The following is a 20,784-nucleotide window of genomic DNA, read 5'->3' as shown; positions in this document are numbered from 1 at the left end:
ACAGACCACGGGGGGCACACACCTCTGTACAGGCACTCCTCTGTTTTTAAGTGGGAGGCTCAGATTTCCTCGCCGGGTCTGCACTTGGCATGCTCTGCGCTGGAAGAGGGGGGCCATAAGAAAAGCGGGTGAGCGGCCAGGATTGCCTCCAGGGCCAGCCAGAACTTCGCAGAGCTTTTCCAGGCTCCAGCGGCTTGGATGGGAACCCGCCCGAGTTGTTGACATTGAAGGCAGACGCGCTGTCAAGGGACTCCCAGCGGCTGCTCCTGGAGGTTTCCGCTGGGACTCGCGTGGAAGGGCTTTGCCTGTTGTGAAGATGTCCATGGTGTTGCTGTGAAGCTGAGGCATGGCTGCGGGAAGGTTACTGCTCTATGCTGGCCTCTCTCTAGCTTTGTGTGCCCTGGGCATGCTGGCTGTGGCGATCTGCTCCGACCACTGGTATGAAACGGACGCCAGGAAGCACAGAGAGAGGTGCAAAAGCTTCACCACCAGGAGAAACGACCCCGGCTTCATTTACAACTCCAACAACAACCTGCCTCTGCGGGCCAGCAGATCTAGGTTGGACCGCTGGGAAGGGAAACTCCTCTTGGCCAGGAACAGGAGGCAGCTCTTTGCTATGAGCGCCGCCGATGAGTGCAACAGACAGTACAACTCCACCAACATGGGGCTCTGGAGGAAATGCCACAGACTGGGCTTCGACCAAGAGCTGGAGGAGCTGATTGCCAAAGGTAAGGGGCCGCTTTGCAAAATGAACGAGCTGAGCTGGGCGGGGGCAGCTGGAATAATTTGTTTCAGGGGGTGCCCAGAGCCATTGAACCAAACTGTAAACCATGTGTATAATGGAAACCACTTCAAGCCAGTGGGTGCGGCAGCCCCCCTAGTTCCAGCACCTATGCTGGCAGCGCCCCGCTATCTAACATAGGAGAGCGAACATTCCCAGCCATGTACTCCTCCTTGCAATGGGGGTTCTGGAGTTTGAGGTTCTGAGGAGTGTAATCTCACAAACCATTCCTTAACCCTTTGGTACAAGGTGCCCAGTTCTCCGTTACTGAGACTTGAAGGGGAGGGAGTCTAGAATGGCACGATGACATATTTGCAGGGAGGGTAATCTGTCTGTCTGTCTAAGGTTTTCATAAGGCTGCCCTCTGAGCACCTGCTTGGAGAAGTAAACAATATTACTAATTCGCAGATTAGAAAAGTCTTCATGTGGCCCTGCTGGCCCAGCCCAGCCCAGTTTGTTTGTTTGTTTTGTTATCCTAGGCTCTACATGTGTGTATTTTGCTATTCCTGATTGCCACATCAAATTTCAACATCAGCTCCCAATTACACAATTTGCCTTAAACACACAGGCTTCCTCTAACATTGAAAAGGGGAATAAACAAAGGGAAATGCCAGAGGGCAAGAGAGAGAATACAGCCTGCTTGCTGCTTTATTCCAACCCAGATTTTGGAATATGTTCAATGTTCCAAAAACTGATTCATCAAGAAGGGTCTGAAGAGGAATAGTTTTCTCCCAAGAAGGAGACACAGATGTCTGCCAATAGCATCGCTGTGCTGTTCTTGTTTTATTTTTCCTGAGGAATGAGTGAGGATGATGGTCAATTTGCCTTGAACGGTTCTTTGATACAGAGCGCAGCACAAACAGCTGTGTACAAACACCAACTAAGTTAAACATTCCTTCAAAAAAGATAGATGTTTTTCCAAGATGATTAGGGTTCCAGTTGAGGGTTGCAGCCTCCTTGCTGCCCCCATCATGCTATTCCCCACAAAAAAACATCCTTTCTCTCCATCGTCCTTATGCTGAATTCAGAGGATTACCTACCAGTATATTTTCCCCAAAATGAATTGATTGCTTCTTATACTATATAATCTTTAAAAACACTTGTGTTTTAAATATATTAGCTATCCAGAATTCTCGTGATTCTCTTTGCCTGTCCTACTCCCCTTTACAAATACTACATGCAGAAATATCGAAGGAGCTAATCACATTTATGAATATAGAGTTTAGCTCTGTTTATTTTAAAAGTGAACTGCAAAAGGTTAATAACACCACATAGGCACACAAAGTACAAATGCGTAATGAAATATGGAGCCTTTCCCCTCTAGATTGCTAGTTCAAATCTAGCCCAGGCTGTTAGTGAGCAAGTCATTACCATGTGGTGGCTGTTCAGTCGTTTATGTGAAATAGATTGGAGGCTTCAGTCCATTTTGTAATGGACAAATGACCACATCCAAAACCTGTCATCACGTTTGGCACCCTGATTGGCAGTCACAGCTGCGAAGCCAATGATTCCTTTAATCCCTCTAGGTCAGGATTGAGACATAATGGTGTGGCAGTGAGGGGTTGCTTGCACTACAGTGTGTGCTCTGCCTGGCATAAGGATAAATAGTGAATTTCAGTCTGCAGGGCTGATGCTCCAGCAAATTTCACAAATACTAAGTCTATTGAAAATGTAGTTTAAAAGATTATAAATGCATTTCATTTTAAAACAAAATATATGAAACTCAATCCTTCTTTCACCTGCCTGCTATGTCCTGAGTTCAGGAATATGCGTTTCCTCTAATAGAGCTGTTGAAATCACTTAACATCTGAACCAGTGTAAGGACCACTGTTTTAGGTGTTAGTGATGGCAGAACACACAACCGTACACTCAGGCAGATAAATATTTGGAGAAAGAGTTGATTTTTGGAAGATCTAGTTTTAATTTTTTGTGTGTTGTCAGTTTAGCCTAAACATATTGAGGCAGATAGTCAAACAGAGGCAGGTGCCTAATTTATGGACTCAGGTACCCAATGCATGCCTGCAGATTGGATATATGATTATGCCAGAGCCAGTCAGGCCAGTGGTTTGTGCACAAATATCAGATTTGTGTTTGCATTTTGGGTAGGTTGCACAATTATATGCATGCAATCGGTTGCCATTTGGTTTGAAAATCCGGTGTATATTGTTGCACGATTTGTGAGCTTAAACTATATTTTGTCTTTATCTTTTAAAGCTTTGCAGTATACCTTCAGCTTTTTCTGTGTGGGTGAAGAGGGAGAGGTAAAAGGAGGGAGGTTCTTTTACGGCAAGTGTCAACATTACAGTGAAATAGGGGATTATTTTGATTGAGGCTACATCTATATAACAACTCTGAGTCATTATGCGGTGTAATACTTGCTCATTATCTTTAAAAATAGGGGTTGCATTGCCTTAGAACTTTTAGAATTAAAACACAGAAAAGTAAAGTTTACAACAAGTTAGCAATGTGAAGCTTTACCTTTCTCAATAATAAATTCTCAACCATCGTACTACAGTATAGCTATCTTTATTTGATATCTATATATGATACAAAAATATCAAAGAACTAAAGGATTTTACTCATTACCAAAAAGTAATTTTTAAAAAATCCATTAGAATCTTTGCATCCAGCTATCACTGCAAAAGATATTCAGTATATATGTGTATAGACCACCCTTATATGGGCAATCAAATAGCGTCCCAGTTCCATGTCCTGAGGGCAGATATTTCTGCATTTCGCTAGGTTTTATAGTAATATTGTGAATGTGGTGTAAGCATATTTTCCACTGCTGTCAGGTGTAGAGAACAGTGTTGGGTCCAAAATGAGGCACTCTGACATATTCATGATCCTTGGATGATTAAGTTCCCAGCACAGAGGCTCCTCCTGTAGTAGAAACTGAGTGTGTAGGAGCTGGGTTCAGCATGCCATGTGCGAACATGAAGGATTCTGAATGACCTTACCATGCCTGCAGTAGTCAAATACCACAAGTGGGCTGCATATGCGCTACTGGTGAAATTCCCCCTTGGGCAGAGGGCCAGCACCACGTAAAACCATTTGGAGCATTTAAGTGGTGCACCAACCTTGTGCTGCTCCTCTGCACAAATGTCATTTTCAGCCAGGGTGCCTGATTATGAATTGTATAAACCAATGCAGGTTCCGGCTCTGAATATTGCATCTAGTACTGTACATAGCCAAATATAAATGCTGTTAAGAGTTCTTCTCAAAGGTGGATAAGATCTTAATAATCTACTTAGCTTGGGCCAAGTCCTGCATCTTTCCCCAGGCAAAACTTCCATTACTGTCAATGGTAGTGTTGCCTAAGAAAGGACTGCTGGATATGGGCCATATAAATGGTCTGCTCACTATCTTTGCAAATATCCTGCAAGTGTTCCAGCTGTGGAATTACCATTGATGTTGATGAGAGTTGTAAGTGCAGATCAGATTCATGACTGGGCCCCGTGAAAGACTTTGGAATATTCAGACATCAGTGCCTTTAAAAACAATCCTATTTCTGGAATTCTAGATCAATCCCTAATTCTTTTCTTTCTTTATTATTTTTCATTTTTTGAAATATATCAAAGTCTTATGTGTGGCTTTGGTGCAACTGAAAATGTGCTACTTGAGATTTCTTTTAGTACATAGTAGTAAATAATAATGCACATGAACAGCTCCTCATATTTATATTTTTCCCATTTATTTTTATATCTTCCCATAGAATCCCGCTGGAAGATTTCTAAACAAAACAATTGGATTAGCATGCAATGAATTAAAACATATTTCCACAATTAAGCCCACACACAAAGGAGCTGACAAATGTGGCAGATCAAATATATAAGAACATTTTACGACTGCTACAAAATGGGGCAATTAATTTATACTCTTTATTTATATAAATAAAAAGAATAATGAAGACAACAGAAAATATAGCCAATAAAAAGAGTATTGCATTCAAGCATACAAACCTGGGACCCAATTTGCTAACTTTTACTCACATGAGTCACCTTTATTCACATGAATAGTCCCATTGGATTAAATAGGACCACTCCTGGGAGTAAGGCCCACTTATGGGAGTAAGCCTTTGAGCCTCCGATTCTGTTCTGTCTTGGGGTGTAATCTTTCTCATTGACTTTAGTGAGGCCAGGATTTTACCATTGATCTTTAAAGCCTTTTCAGTGTCTAAGTAGCAGGAAATTAACTTCATTTTAATTCAGCTGAACAATCTAGGTTTCTTCCAGGAAGAATGAATTTTACAGCGCTGTTGCTGCACTCACTTTAGATTTAGGAATGAGTATACCATCTTGGACCAATGGTCCATCCTTCAGTAATGATTCTCTAGTGGAAAGCAAAAAACAAGCTAGCAAGTTGTCCTTAATGCACAGAACTGTCAGTTCAGTGTGGTACATGGTTGGGAGAGGGAGGAGTTTATTTCCTGCCTTTGCAGTGATCAGATTACATCCTATTGTGTTTGACTCATAATAACCCAAAAGGAAAACAGAGCCTCTTGAGTCTGTATCAGATGGCAACTTTGGAAGCTCCCTCTGTATTGAACAGTAAGGGAAACAAGAACGGGGGGAAAAAGATTAAATCATTTCATAATAAAGCTACAATACCACATATGAAGAAGTTACACAATAACCTGAGACCATTCCACTTAGACAATTACTATTCAGAGGACCTTTCATCATGTGTTTGGAAGACTGCCAATTAAAACTGTCTGGTTTGGTCTCCACTTGCTGCCACTGGAATCCAGTTATAAAAAAATATGGCAATAACCTTAATTTTTTTGCCCCCAAAGATACACAGCAATCATATTAAGTCCTATTTTTTAAACACTTTATTGTGAGTATTTTTATCCCATGTCAACATAGAAACAAAAAGAAAATCTAATTCCCATGCAGGCTAACTCCACAGCAAATAATGTGCAAGGATTCTGGGATGAAAGTACTCTGTGTTTCGATTTGTCAGATGCATGGCACAACTGAATGAGAAAAGCATAACAAGACCATTCCAGCGGTCACTAGGGATTATTTATAGGCAGTTGGAAAAGTCTGATGAGCAGCTACTGCAGGTATGTACAGGAGTAGAAAGAATTATGTCCGTTAAAAAAATTGCAGTATCCTGCAGTTATTTGAAATTGACTATTTTTTTTTTAAATCAGTGTTTTTCTGGGTGAATAAGGACATTCGTTTTTCATGGATTGTTCATAAATTTAAATTAATCTAATGATATTTTGTTTAAAAACAACCAAAACAATTTTCCTATCACTCCATCTTTATGAAGCAGCCCTCACTGAGGGCTTGATCCTGCTCCTGTTGAAGTCAGTGGCAAAAGTTCCATTGACTTCAGGACTGAAATCACCTTCAAGTCTCCTCCAAGGTTAAAGTTGCCCTTGTGCACATGTCCATGCACTGCTTAAGGTCCATGCACTGCTTAAGTACTACTTAAGGCTATGTCTACACTGCACACCACTGGCAGAGGCATACAGTGTACATGTAGCTACACACTGTGGTGAAAGGCAGGCTGGGTCCATGCTGTGGTCTGTAGCTAACACACAGCAGTGATAGGCTCTGGCAGGGTGAGGCAGTGGAGAAAGTCTCCAGCAGTGGAGATCTGCTGGAACCTTTCCCAACTGCTTTCCTCTGCCAAAGCCTTTTTCCATTGCTGGGGTCTTTCCCTGTGGTGGGGAAAGTCTCCAGCAGCAGGGAGCTGCTGGACCTTTTCCCTGCTGCTGGAGCCTTTTCCTATTGCGGGGAAAGGCTCTGGCAGTGGGGAGACAGCGGGACACTATAGTGATAAAAACAGCAGTGTAGACGGGTGGCATTGCTTGGGCATGTAGAGAGCCGTGTAGGGGACATACCCACAGGGTTCAGCTGTAACTTTACTCAAAGCAGTGCCTCACCATATGCCCAGGCCTTGTGCTGGGTCTCTGCAGGGGAGTGAATTTCACCCTAGAGCACCACAATTCCCATTGCAGTAATCAGCATAGAGATGGTAGCTGAATTTGTGTTTGCAGGTGAGATTGCCCATAGATAAGGTGTAGAGGGAGAAGAAAAAAGGACAAAGGACCGCCCTGTGGAACTTCCATAGAAAGTTGGAGGGGAAGGAGGAAGAGGAGGATCTTCCGAAGGACAAGCTGAAGGAATGATTAGAGAGGTAGGAGGAGAACCAGGAGAAGACATGGAAGGTAAGATGGAAACCAAGGGAAGATAAGATTTAAAAAAAAAAGAGCACTGTTGATGGTGTTCAAAGGTGGGTTATCAGGTCAAGGAGGATGAGGATGGAATAGTGGATCTGGCTTTGACTTGGAAGAAGTCATCAGAGACTTTGGTGAGAGTGGGTTCAGTGGAGTGCAAAGGGCAGAAGCCAAACTAAGGAGAGTCTAGGAGGAATTGGAGGCAAGGAACTCCAGACAGCAATTGTGAACAGTGTGTTCAATGAGTTTAGAGACAGAAGGGAGAAGGGAAATGGGTCAGTATTAGTTAGAGAGGCAAGTTGGGTCAAGGAGTGGATTTTTTTAGATAGGAAAGACAAAAGCATGCTTGTATGAAGAGCAAAGAACCAGAATATAGGAACATAAGAACAGCTATACTGGGTCAGACCAATGGTCCATTTAATCCAGTATCCTGTCTTCTGACACTGACCAGTGCCAAATGCTTCAGAGGGAATTAATAGATCAGGGAAATTTCAAGTGTTGTCCAATCCTAGCTTCTGGCAGTCAGATGTTTAGGGACATCTGAAGCCTGGGGTTGCGTCCCTGACCATCTTGACTAATGGCCATTGATGGACCTATCCTCTATGAACTCATCTAATTCTTTTTCTAACCCAGTTATACTTTTGGCCTTCACAATATCCCCTGGCAACGAGTTCCACAGATTGACCCTGCGTTATGTGAAAGAAGTACTTCCTTTTATTAGTTTTAAACCTTTATTTCATTGAGTGACCTCTGGTTCTTGTGTTATATGTTCCCTATTCACTTTCTCCACACAACTCATGATTTTATAGACTTCTATCATACCCACACCCCCCCAGTCATCTCTTTTCTAAGATGAACAGTCCCAGTCTTTTTCATCTCTCCTCGTACGGAAGCTGTTCCATACCCCTCATAATTTTTGTTGCCGTTTTCTGTACCTTTTCCAATTCCAATATATCTTTTTTGACATGGGGCCTGCATGCAGTATTTTATGACATTATCTGTTTTGATGAGGGACCTTGTCAAAGTTTTTCTGAAAGTCTACGTACAATATACCAACTGGATCACCCTTGTCCACATGCTTGTTGATACCCGCAGAGAATTCTAATAGAATGGCTAGGCATGATTTCTCTTTACAGAAGCTGTGCTGACTCTTTCCCAACATATCATATTTATCTATGTGTCTGATAAATTGTGTTCTTGACTATCGTTAAAACCAATTTGCCTGGTACTGAAGTTAGGTTCACTGGCTTGTAATTGCCAGTATAGCATCTGGAGCCTTTTTAAAAAGTCAGTGTTACGTTAGCTGTCCTTCAGTCATCTGGTACAGAGGTTGATTTAAGCAATAAGTTACATGCCATAATTAGTAGTTCTGTAATTTCATATTGGAATTCCTTCAGAACTCTTGGGTGAATACCATCTGGTCCTGGTGACTTATTACTATTTAATTTTATCAATTTGTTCCAAAACCTCCTGTATTGACACCTCAATCTGGGAGAGTTCCTCAAATCTGTCATCGAAAAAGAATGGCTCAGGTACGGGGATCTCCCCCATATCCTCTGCAATGGAGACCAATGCAAAGAATTCATTTAACTTCTCTGCAATGGCTTTGTGTTCCTTGAGTGCTTGTTTAACACCTTGATCACCCAGTGGCCCCCCCCCCCCGACTGTTTGGTGGGCTTCCTGCTTCTGAGGTACTTAAAAATGTTTGCTGTTAGTTTTTGTGTCTTTAGTTAGTTGCTCTTCGAATACTTTCTTGGCCTGCATTATAATACTGTTATGCTTGACTTGCCAGAGTTTATGCTCCTTTCTATTTTCCTCATTAGTAGCTGATTTCAAATTTTTATAGGATGATTTTTTGCCTGTAACCTCCTCTTTTACTCTGTTTAGCCACGGCGGCATTTTTTTGGACCTTTTTTTTTTGAAAAAAAAAATGTGGGGAATACAGGGTGTGAGAGGTTAAGGAGATGAATAAGGTAGGGGAATGAAAGTGGGCATAAGGGAGATCAGGAGATAGGATGGAGTCACAGAGGCAAATGGAGGGGTGAGAGGAGAACAGCAAATGAAAAACTTCTGCATCTGTGACTGAGAAGGAGAAGAGAGTTCTAGAGGGAGGGGAGAAAGGAGAGTAGACGGTGTTGTCAGTAGCTACCGGTGTAGTGCTCTGCTCTTGCTCGATGTTGATATCAGGCGGCTGCATGCGTGCATGTGTTCCCTCTGTGTGATGCCCCAGCTCTGCAGATTGCTGGCACAGCAGACCCCGAGAGAACCCCCAATGACCACAGACTCCAGTAAGGTACGAAGGCACGTCGGCCAGGCTTATTGTCGAAGAGAAACACAATCTCTAGCTCCTCGGATTATATATCTACGGTTTGTTGCTAGTCAACTATGTGCTCCCTGACAATGGACTCAGCTCAGTCAGTGGCGGGACTTTCCACTGCCCCCTAGGCCAGACAAAAGACACCGCCCCAGGGATGTACTCTTATATACAGGTACAAACAAGTTACATAACACTCCTGACGTATTGAGGTGCAACCCCTTTACGTAACAATGCACTACCCTTCTACGCAGTAAGGTGCCGCCTCTCACCTTGTACATATTGGTTCGAACAAAACAAGTTTATCCATCATACTAGCCTTTTGCCCCTGTCCTCGTTATCCATGTGGATGGTATAAGAATGTTCTTGTACCATTTGTGTATGGCTGTGGTACCCAATACACTTTAGATATGTTTGTGCAACAGCATATATTTATGCAACATCAGCCCTTTCCTTGCCAGCTTCTGTGATCAGGGCCTGCCTCTGGCTTGCAGCTTAACTTTGCTTTATGTCAGCAAAGTCTTGACCATTACTTTAGTTCAGGCCTTAGGTCTCATACCGGGCCTCTGATACCAAAGGTTTATGTTTCAGGGCCTCATCTTACGACAGACGGGAGGGGAAGTGACTTAGGAACTAAAACCCATTATCAAAACTGATTTAAGCACTTAGGAGCCTAAAAACTCCTAAATCAGTGGGATTTAGGATCCTAATATCATGGCTTTCAAAAGTGACTATTAATTTTAGGTGCCTCAGTTTCTGAGTGGCCAACTTCAGACACCATAAATGGACCTGATTCTCAGGAGGTTTCTCAGCACCTTCTGAAAATCAGGCCTGTTTATCAAATTGGGTGCACTAAAATCCCATCACCTTTGAAAATCTTGCCCCAAGTAACTATGTCACTTTTAAAAATGGGATGTCAAGTCCTAAGTCACTGGGGCACTTTTGAAAATATTAACCTGGAGCATCCTTTGATGGAAAGTGTTACAACACTGCAAGGAATTATCTTCCTGAAAAAGTGAGCAAAGCCTGAATTCAATTATAAGGGCCTTGCTGACTTGAAAATGCTCTGTAGCAGGCTGGACCCGATGGGAGGAACCCTCAGCCCAACCTGTGTTGCAGAGCCCTGGTATACATGTAGAACCTGATGCTAACTACTGTTGCATAGTGTGTGGGAAGGAATTTCAGACAAAGCTAGCTGCTCCGCTCCACTCCAGGGATTAGATTACATGGATCCGACGCATGCAGTATTTCCTTTGCGTTATGCCCCTGCACATTCATGGAGGATTTAGGATTAGGACCAGGAATGTATTTTCTGTCTCTCTCCTTCCCTCTTTTAGTTAAGAAGAACTTTGTTTCATGTCAGCTAATCTGTTTTTGTTTCTTATTGCCTCTGTTCTGCAAAAGCAAACAGCTGTCAAATTCTCAGCCACGGGTACATACACACTGTGGGAGTGACTAGTCACTCTTTGTTATCTCAGTGCTTGTAGCACAATGGCCACTTTCTGCTTCCCAACTGCCCCCTTGTGGCTAGGGTTGTCTTTGTGGCCATCCTGCCTCTATTTCCTCTTCAGTTTACAGGGCCCATTTAAGAACTCATTATTCAAAGGTAATTGAAATAGTCCCCACACGAGATCCCATTTATTTATTCTTCTGGGTACACATTGGCCCTTCAGGCCCAACCCATAGTTCAGGGTCTCTCATCCAGTAGCCCAAAATAACAAACTCTCACAGTCTTTATCCCAGTTTCATCTGGGCACAGCCTCTTCTCCCTGAGGGTGGGTCAGTCTGTCTGTCAGCTTTCCAGTAGCTCCTGCCTAGAGTTTGTCTTTTTTCCCCAGAGGTTTTCTCAGCTGGTGCCTTCCCCCTACTAACTCGGATGTCTTCTCACTGCTCCCTACAGGGATAACTGCAGTTTCCTAAGCTTTTCCAGCTTAGTGCCAGGCTTCCTGTCTCTGGCAGTGTCAGCTCCTCTCTCAGCCACACCCCTCCCTGTAGCTTCCTACTGCCTTTTATATGGGAATCCTCTCAGGCGGGGCTCATCTTGCAATCAGGGGTGGTTTAGCCCCAGGCTCTCCAGCCCACAGGCAAACCACCCTGTTACAACGCTCTTTCCCTTTTTAATGGAGAGCAGTTCATTGACAATAAAATGAAACAAATGCAAGCCACGGAGTTTTCATACTTTCCTTAAGTCCTCAGCACTGCAGACAGGGAAACAGACTCAAAAATCTTATCCACACATGTTTAATTTAAGATGTGTATTTTAGTTCAGAAGCTCAATCACCTGATTGGTGAGGCCAGAGATGCTCCATCCTACAGTAAAGGAGTCCGTCACAGAATGAGCTGGACATGTGAGGTTAAAGGTACCAAGTTCTGTGTCTTAAATCGGGGGAGGGAGAGGATAAAATGCTCTTCATAGGCAGACAGTGCCAAATGGCAGGGGAGGTACATTTTAGTTTGGGTTCTGGTTTCACCCTGGGGGGAACTACTATACAGGGGTAGCTTCCAGTAGTTTATTCCTTCCTCCCTCCAGTTTTCCTGTCTCTGAATGGGAACCTGGGCTCTGCCATGGTTGGTAGCACAGATTCTGCACTACAACAGAGTCAAGGGGAACACCCATCCTCATGTGCATCTCATTCACCCTTTAAGGTTATAATGCTGCCTGGGACACAGCAACTAATTGCGTTGTCAATGACTTCAAATGAAGAAAAAGCAGGAGGAGCAGATGAACTCTTTAGAAAGAAGATCCTGTTTCCTTATGAATAGCTCTAGGAATAATAATTTTTGAACAACAACAACAAAAAGACAGGGAGGAGAGGCATGGAAAAAGGATAGCTATGGAGAATTTCTCTAAGCAGAACGTTTCCCAAAGGTCCTAGGCATTGTCAGGTTTTCAAACCCAACCTCTGTTTCACTTGCTTTAGCTTTGCTTCTAACAAAGGGTTTGTGACATTCCCACGATTGTTCCAGTGCTGTATTTGACAGTGTTACTGTACTTCAGTTGGATGACAGTGTTTGGCTCTGATGGTACTGGGATCACTTGGACTGCTTTACTTTTCCTCCTCCCTTTGAATTCTTGCATGGCCGGATTTTGGACCTGCACTTTGAGGTCACGTGTATAAAATGCTGTTGCTTTACTGCTGTGTTGGGATGCTGCATTGTGTCTAGCACCCGGAACACAGGGCTGATATACCACATGTTCCACTTGGGCATCTGTATCCAGCATCTGCAGCCTAAACACATATTGAGGCTCCCAAATGGCATTTGGGTACTTACTTTAAGTGCCCATGTTTCAAAATTAGGTCGAAATGGCCAGATTTTCAGCCTGTGCAAATTGGCATAGCTCTGTTGACTTCAGTGGAGCCAATTTAAACCAGCTGATTGGGCCCTTACTCTGTTTGATCACTTATCTGTTATAAACACCTTTCCTCCATTAAAATTACTTCACCTTCTTCATTTTGAAATACCAAAAGGATCCAGCTTGTTGTCTGGAGTTTTAGGCTGTGTTAAGGTATCAGTCTAAACCACTTCCCTCCCTCTGAATAGGAACACATAATGCCAAGTTATATCCAAGAAGCTCAGAACAGCTCTTCCGAGCATGGCCAGGACTTAGTGGCTATTGTGAAGTGAACAGGTGAGAATCTGGGGATCTGGCTGTACTATATGTATTAGCCCACCGGTCCACCTTGTAATATAAGAAACAAGCTCATTTGGTTCTGTAGTCAAGCATGCATTCTGCAATTTCACAACTGTGGATTTTGCCACAGGCTCCACCTTCACTGCAGGATGGTGCTCCTGAATTTAATTTTTCCTTTAAAATAAGTGTTTCTAGCCATCACCGTTGTGAAGATGACCTTGAAAATATGAACCGAGTGTATGGGGATGTGTGCGTGAGTCTGCACATAACTTGAAAGAGAGGCTCGGAAAGGAACACGAACTAGCCTCATACAGCTCTGTGGGCTGTTAATTCTGAAACCTAATGATCACAATATAAATGTTAACTAGTTTTCTGCTGACCATTTCAGCAGAAATATCCACCTTCTCGCACAATCCCATATTGACTCCTCAGGTATTGAGAGTCCCATGTCTCCTTGCTCAGCAGTCAGAACCTCCAGCTTTGCTCCTAATGGCTTTTATCCTGCAGTTATTGTCAGTGCAAAGGTCTGTGGCATACAGAAAACCTAGGGACAGGGTAGAGTACATTGAATTTAGTATCAAAATGAAAAACACAGGGGCTACTGTCCTGACTGTATTATTCATTTTCATAGTTAATTCATCAGCAACTGCCATTCTTTCAATTTCAGTGAAGCTGCAGTAGAATTTCCAGCTTGCCACACCAGAGCACTGCAGAACCCACGGACTTTGCAGCAGGATTTAGGTCCGGCTTGCCAGAGAGTACATGGGAAGACTTGACTGTGAAGGCAAACTAGAGACGGAGCACTATTCAGGACCTGAGCCAAACGTCACTCTAACTCAGAGTTTTTCAACTGGTGGGTCATGACTCACAGAGGGCTACAAAAGGCCACTGGGGGGGTTTGTGCAGCATTGAAAATATATTACAACCTAAAGTGAAGCGCACCCTTTCTGTTCAATGTCAAGTATTCTCTGTCGACCTCCCAAACAAATACATGTGAATTATATAGGCTTATTATCATCCATACATTTTTACTCTTATAGTACATATAAGGGGGTTGCAAAATTTTTTTACTTCAGATAAGCAGTTGCCAGCCTGAAAAGGTGGAGAAGCACAGCCCCTAGTCAGTGGGAGTTGGCTTCAATGGGTTTTTGATCAGGCCTTTAAGAAGCCTCCAAAGGGATGAAAATATATGAGCAGAAATAAAGGGACTGGATACTCCTGCATCTGTAATTGCTTGGTTTTGAATTCTGAATCGCTTGGTGCTGGTGGGGGAAATCCATCTGCCATGGTATCCAGTTCTCAGTTTGCTCACCTTTGCAAATTCGAAGGCACAGTGGATAAAACAGATGTGATCACTCTAAGGGATATCTTTCATGCTCAGCAGCTCTATCATTACATATAGGAAAAAATTCATACTGTGTAAAGTTGTCCAGTGTTACACTGTCAAGGTCAGGGAGACTTTGGGATATCAACCAAATTAACATTAATGAAAGCATCAGAGGGAAAGCTTTAACCGACACCTCCAGCTTGTTAAAGACAGCCTATGTTCTGGGTTCAAGAATATCAATGTGGTTAGCTTGTTAGAAGAAAACTCCCATTTGTCTCTTCCCTTCCTCCATATCTCTTATCCCATTGTGGTCCATAAACCATCCTACTCCTATGCCCCTTTCATGATATGTCGCATGGCACAGTACAAAATCTGAATAGGTGAGCTGCAGTTTCCTATGAGTTAGCTGGAGAAGTTCTGTTCCCCCACACTTGAGCCTATAGGTGAAATCATCCTCTTAGGGTGATCCATCTATGCTTCTCTCCACTACATGGAGATCTCTGCATACCAGTGCATTTTAAATCTTCTTCCTCTTCTAGCCCTTTGAATTTGGATGCTATTTGGATGACTAAGGAAAGATTTTGAAGATCCACACTCTTCTGCATTTTGGAGTTTTCAGCTAATACTTAATTCTATATCTGGGGCACAGCTATGCATGTGTTCTTGGGCTAAGGTCCCATGCATTCTGTGGCTGGCACTGATTATCTCTGTATTCAATCTAACGAGACAGTCATCACCACAACAGAGTTTGAAATGCACGGTGGCAGGGTGCAGGCGTAGAGCGTTCTGATTTGTGGCACAGCATGGCCCTGCAGGCACCCTGTCCTCAGCTCCTGTGTGGTTCTTGCAATAACTTGCTCACAGGTCAGAGTACCTAAAGTAAGATCCCCTTGTAGGGTCTTATTTATTAAGTATTTTCAGAATACAGACTATTCGGCACCTCAGTCCCAAATCTCTCTTCTCCTCGGTTCAAGAATCCCACAACCTTCCTTCCTGGGGACTGTACTACAATTCGGGGAAAGGTTCTTCTCTTTGGCTCAAGAGTCCCATATTCTTCCTTCTTGGGGCAGGCAGAGACATTCTCCTCTACAAGCTGTCTGCTCACGCTGTCTCTCTCTCTCTCCTTCTTTGCCTCTCAGGAGGCTTCTCTTATCTCCAGGCCTGGATTGATTTAGCCATGTGACCTTCCTGTCATGTGGGCTACACTGATTTTCCCCACCCTGGGAGGAGAGCTGAATGAGTCACAGGTAAGGCTGGACCTTTTAAAGAGGCCAGTCATCCTGTGACAATACCCATCAAGGCAATGTTTCCATCCTTCCTGTTTCTACCTTCTCTCTCTTAAAACAGATAACCGTGGTATGACACTGCAAGCTGCATCCCCCTTATTCTTTCCCATGTGTCAAAACCTGCTTCAAAACTAGTGAAATGCTGGCACTCCAAAATAGGAGGGCCCAAGTGACAGCCTGTGTCATTTTGTCATGGCAGAACCTCCCAGGAAACATTCGTTTAACTCACCACACAGTTCCCAAGTGCCCTGTTATATTCCATCTAGGCTGTGCCCTCCATCAGTCAATCCCCTGCTCTTCTCCAGGTCCCACCCCTCCCCTCCCTTGTCCCCCAAGACCCGGCCCTGCCTCTTCCTGCCCCCTCTTTGCCACAGGCCATGCCCCCACCACACCCCTTCTCCAAAGCCCCTACTCCTGCCCTGCCTCTTCCTGCCCAATTCCTCCCTCGAACACACCCTGTCCCCGCTCCTCCCTCTCCCCCCAAGCGCCTCCTGTGCACCACAGAACAGCGGATTGTGGCAGGCAGGCAGTGCTGGGAGGGAGGAGGAGGAGTTAATCAGCGGGGCCACTGGTGGGTGGGAGGCACTGGGAGGGAACTGGCTGCCAGTGTGTGCTCAGCACCAAATTTTTTCCATGGGTGCTCCAACCCTGGAGCAGCCATGGAGTCGGTGCCTATGGCTCCACTCCAGATACCACAGCCCGAAGCCCTTCTTCTATTTGCGCATACCCCTGTTCAGTCTCTGACAAGGCTTTGTTGGCATAAGTGAACAGCTGCTCTTGCAAAGAGCTACATCCAATCTTTTTTCCAATGCATCACGTTGGAGTGTCAGTGGCTCTCATGGCTGGTAGTGCTTCAGGAGCATCCATTATCATTTGTTTCAGTGTGTCAAATGCTTGCTGTTGTGACGGTCTCACTTAGCATCCAGCCCTGTGAGCTGACCTATGAGTTCTGCCACTGCAGCCAGGTGTGGACAGAACTTGGACAGATTTATCATTCCTATGAAGCAGATTTATCATTCCCTTTCACATCCATTGGAACTGGCATGTCTTTGACTGCCTTGATCATGTTGGGATCTGCTTTCATTCTCTTTGCTCTGAGCAGATGTCCAATATATGTCACCTGATGCAGTAGAAAAGCTTGTAGTTTTCTGTCATGGTCTCATTCCGCTTGTGCATCATTGGTCCATTCACCTACAATGAGGCTATAATTTGCACTTATTTTCATCCCAGGCAGTCCTTCCAGCATTTCTGTGAGCCTTCTCTGTACCATCTCTGGCACTGGGCTTATGACCATTGGCATGCAGCGTGATCTGTAGCAACCAAATGGTGTTGCAAAGGTTGACAGCATGCTGGACTCATTATCCAGGCTTATGTGCTCAAACACATTCCTCACATCACAGACTGTAAAGATTCTGGCTTTGGAAAATTCTGGCAAGTCATATAAACAATTGTGGGCAGTGGAGAGTGGCATCTTTTCAGTGCCTGGTTCAGTGGCTTTGGGTCTATGCAGATGCATAATTTGCATGATGGCTTCTTTACCACCACCATGCTTTGTACACAGGTTGTACTGGCCTCTACAGGTGCTATGGTACCCCTGCTGTGCAGACTTTCGAGCTCCCTGTGTACTGGATTTTGTAGTGACATTGGAATTTTCCTTCCTAGTAAGCACATAAAGTAGACTCCACAATGGAACCTAAGTCACAGCTTTCCTTCGAGGCACCTGTCACCTTTGAAAACATCCCCGTGTGCTTTTAAAATTGTCTCCATTGTCCATACAATGCAGCTATAACATTCTGATGCTGCACCCTGATCAGATCCATGGCTTGTGTTGCTGTATACCCGAAGAGAGGTCTGTGGTGTTTACCATCCACCACCACAGACTTCAGGTGGTACTGTCTCTTTTTTGGGGGGTTAGTAACTATGAGATCACTATGACAGATCCTAGCGAGTGCCCTTTCCTGGCCACCCACAGAGACTTGGTGGGAAAAATGTCAAGGCTGGAATAGTCATATAGAGGGGTATAGCTAGATCAGGATGAACAGGGAGGAGGGGTTCCATTATATACTTGTTCTGAGGTCCAGAAGAGGGTGTGAAGCAGACCAGTTGAAAGTCTCTGGGTAAAGATAAAAGGGGTAAAAATCAGGGTGATGTCAGGAAAGGGGTCTACTTTAGATCACCAAATCAGGAAGAAGAGATGGATGAGGCATTTCTAGAACAAACAACAGAAATATCTAAAACATAGGACCTGGTAGTAATGGACTTTAACTATCCAAGCAAAACACAAATTTTCCATTAATTTCTTAAAACGTATTGGGGACAGATTTTTTTTCCAGAAAGTGGAGGAAGTAACCAGGAGACAGTCATTTGAAACTTGATTCTGCCCAACAGGGAAGAATTGGTAGAGAATCTGAAGCTGGAAGGAAATTTGGGTGAAAATGATCATGAAATGATAGATTTCATGATTCTAAGAAAAGGAAGGAATAAGAGCATCAGAATAAGGACAATGGACTTCAAAAATGAAGAGTTTAACATACTCAGAGAACTGTAGGTGAGGTCCTATGGGAAGAAAACCTAAGGGGAAAAAGAGTTCAGGAGATCCGGCAGTTTCTCAAGGAGACAGTATTAAAGGCACAACTGCAAACTCTCCATATGTGAATGAAAGATGGAAGGAACAGTAAGAGGCCAATATGGCCCGATCAAAAGCTCTACTGACCTGAAAAATTAAAAAGGAATCCTACAAAAAGTGGAAACAGACAAATTGCTAAGGAATAATATAAAATAAAAGCACAAGCATGTAAGGACAAAATAAGAAAGGCTAAGGCACAAAATGAGTTATACCTAGCAAGGGACATAAAAGGCAATAAGAACAGGTTCTTTAAAGTCATTAGGAGCAAGAGAAAGATGAAGGAAATTGTAGGTCCTCTACTTAGTGAGAAAGGAGAGCTAATAACCAATGACATCAGGAAGAGTGAGGTGTTTAATGCCTATTTTGCTACAGTCTTCATTAACAAGCTTAATGGTGACCAGATACTCAATCCAATTCATATGAACAAGGGGGAAGGAACATAAGCCAAAATAGGGAAAGAATAGGTTAAGGAATATTTAGATAAGTTAGATGTATTAACATCAGCAGGGCCTGATGAAATTCATCCTAGGGTACTTAAGGAACCAGCTGAAGCAATCTCAGAACCATTAGCAATTACCTTTTGAGAACTTGTAGAGGATGGATGAGGTCCCAGAAGATTAGAGAGAGGCAAACATAGTACCTATCTTTAAAATGGGGAACAAAGAGGACCCAGGGAATCATAGGTCAGTCAGCATAATTTCAACACCTAGAAAGGTACTGGAACAAATTATTAAACAATCAGTTTGTAAGCACCTAGAAGTTAATATGGTTATAATGAATAGCCAGCATGGATTTGTCAAGAACAAATAATGCCAACCCAATCTAATTTCCTTCTTTGCCAGGGTTACTGGCCTAGTGGATGTGCGGAGCAGTAGATGTGATATATCTTAATTTTAGTAAAGCTTTTGAAACAGTCCCACATGACAGTCTCCTAAGAAAACTAGGGAAATGTGGTCTAGATTAAATTACTATAAAGTGGGTACACAACGGTCAAAAGACAATCCTCAGAGTAGTTATCAATGGTTCGCTGTCATACTGGGAGGGAGGGAATATCTAATGGGGTCCCACATGGGTTGGTCCTGTGTACAGTACTATTCCATATTTTCATTAATAACTTGGATAATGGAGTGGAGAGAATGCTTATAACACTGGAAGATGACACCAAGATGGGAGGGATTGCAAGCACTTTGGAGGACAGGATTAGAATTCAGAACGACCATTATAAATTGGATAATTGGTCTGAATTCAAGAAGATGAAAATCAATTAAGATAAGTGCAACATACTACACTTAGGAAGGAAACATCAGATGCATAACTACAAAATGAGGAATTACTGGCTAGATGGTAATACTGTTCAAAAGAATCTGGGGGTTATAGTGGACCACAAAATGAATATAGTTGCAAAAAAGTAACTATCATTCTGGGGTGTATTAACAGGAGTGTCATATGTAAGACACAGGAGGTAATTATCCTGCTCTGCTTGTTACTTGTGAGGCCTCAGCTGCAGTACTGTGTCCAATTCGGGGTGCCACAGTTTCTGAAAGAGGTGGACAAATTGGAGAGACTCCCGATGAGAAAAACAAAAATGATAAAAGGTTTAGAAAACCTGACCTATGAGGGAAGGTTAAAAAAATGGGTATGTTTAGTCTAGTGAAAAGAAGACTAAGGGAGAACCAGCTAACAGTCTTCAAATATGTTAAGGGCTGTTATAAAGAGGACAGTGATCAGTTGTTCTCCTTATCCACCAAAGGTAAGACAAGAAGTAATGGTCTTAATCTGCAGCAAGGGAGATTTAGGTTAGATATTAGGAAAAGTTTCTAACTATAAAGGTCGTTAAGTTCTGGAATAGTCTTCCGAGGGAAGTTGTGGAATCCCCATCATTGGAGGTTTTTAAAAAGAGGTTGGACAAACATCTGTCAGGGATGGTCTCAGTTTACCTGGTGCTGCTTCAGCACAGGGGGCTGGATTTGATGACGTGTTAAGGTCCCTTCCAGCCCTGCATTTCTATGATTGCTGTGAGGGGATTCCAAGACTCTGTGCTTTAGATTCCCAGGGGTGTTTAAGCTCCTGGAGACTGAATGGAGTCTAGCCACTTCCCCAGTCTCAGGGTCCCTAAGTCCATGCTCAGGGCACAAACCTTCTATCTGGCATACTCCTCTGAATTTTGGAACCCACTGTCCAGTCACCTAGCCCCTCTGGGCGCAGGTCTGACCCCTTTGGCTTCTGAGTACTCAAACACATCCCTTTCCTAAAACTTCACCAAATAGGTGTGAAGCTTCTGGTTTCCAGTTTAACTCCCTCAGGGCCATGCAGCAGTTGTGAAGCATCAGTACACATACACTTTGTGCAATCTAACAGTTTTATGCTCTTTATATTTAATCATGTAATCATATTTAATCATGCACAGAAGAGTACAGATCATACAAAACAATAGAACATCCTAACCACAATTATCCGTCATTAGCTCATCCTTCTCTTGGGTGATCATTTGTGTTCTGTCCAGTCGGTTGGCCAGCAGGCAGGCAGGGTCCTCCGCCCCTTTGCCTGCCCTGCCCTTGCAGAAGCCTCCCTTATCTTAATCGGGTGCAAAATGTCTCTCTCCGCCCGTTGCCCCATGTGAGTC

At 43.5% G+C, this 20,784-nt stretch overlaps 1 protein-coding gene across 1 annotated transcript in view; it reads left to right on the top strand.

The window, feature by feature from the left end:
- The first annotated feature begins 346 nt into the window (after window positions 1-346).
- TMEM178B (transmembrane protein 178B) overlaps window positions 347-20,784 on the top strand; it is a 314,930-nt gene continuing 294,492 nt past the window's right edge. Inside the window, exon 1 of the mRNA XM_077807528.1 lies at window positions 347-728. Within this exon, the coding sequence (XP_077663654.1) occupies window positions 347-728 (382 nt within the window). The remainder of the gene's footprint in view (window positions 729-20,784) is intronic.

The sequence above is a fragment of the Eretmochelys imbricata genome, chromosome 1 (assembly GCF_965152235.1).
Source record: "Eretmochelys imbricata isolate rEreImb1 chromosome 1, rEreImb1.hap1, whole genome shotgun sequence".
Classification (NCBI taxonomy): domain Eukaryota; kingdom Metazoa; phylum Chordata; order Testudines; family Cheloniidae; genus Eretmochelys; species Eretmochelys imbricata.
This window is presented reverse-complemented; position numbering and strand designations above follow the sequence as displayed.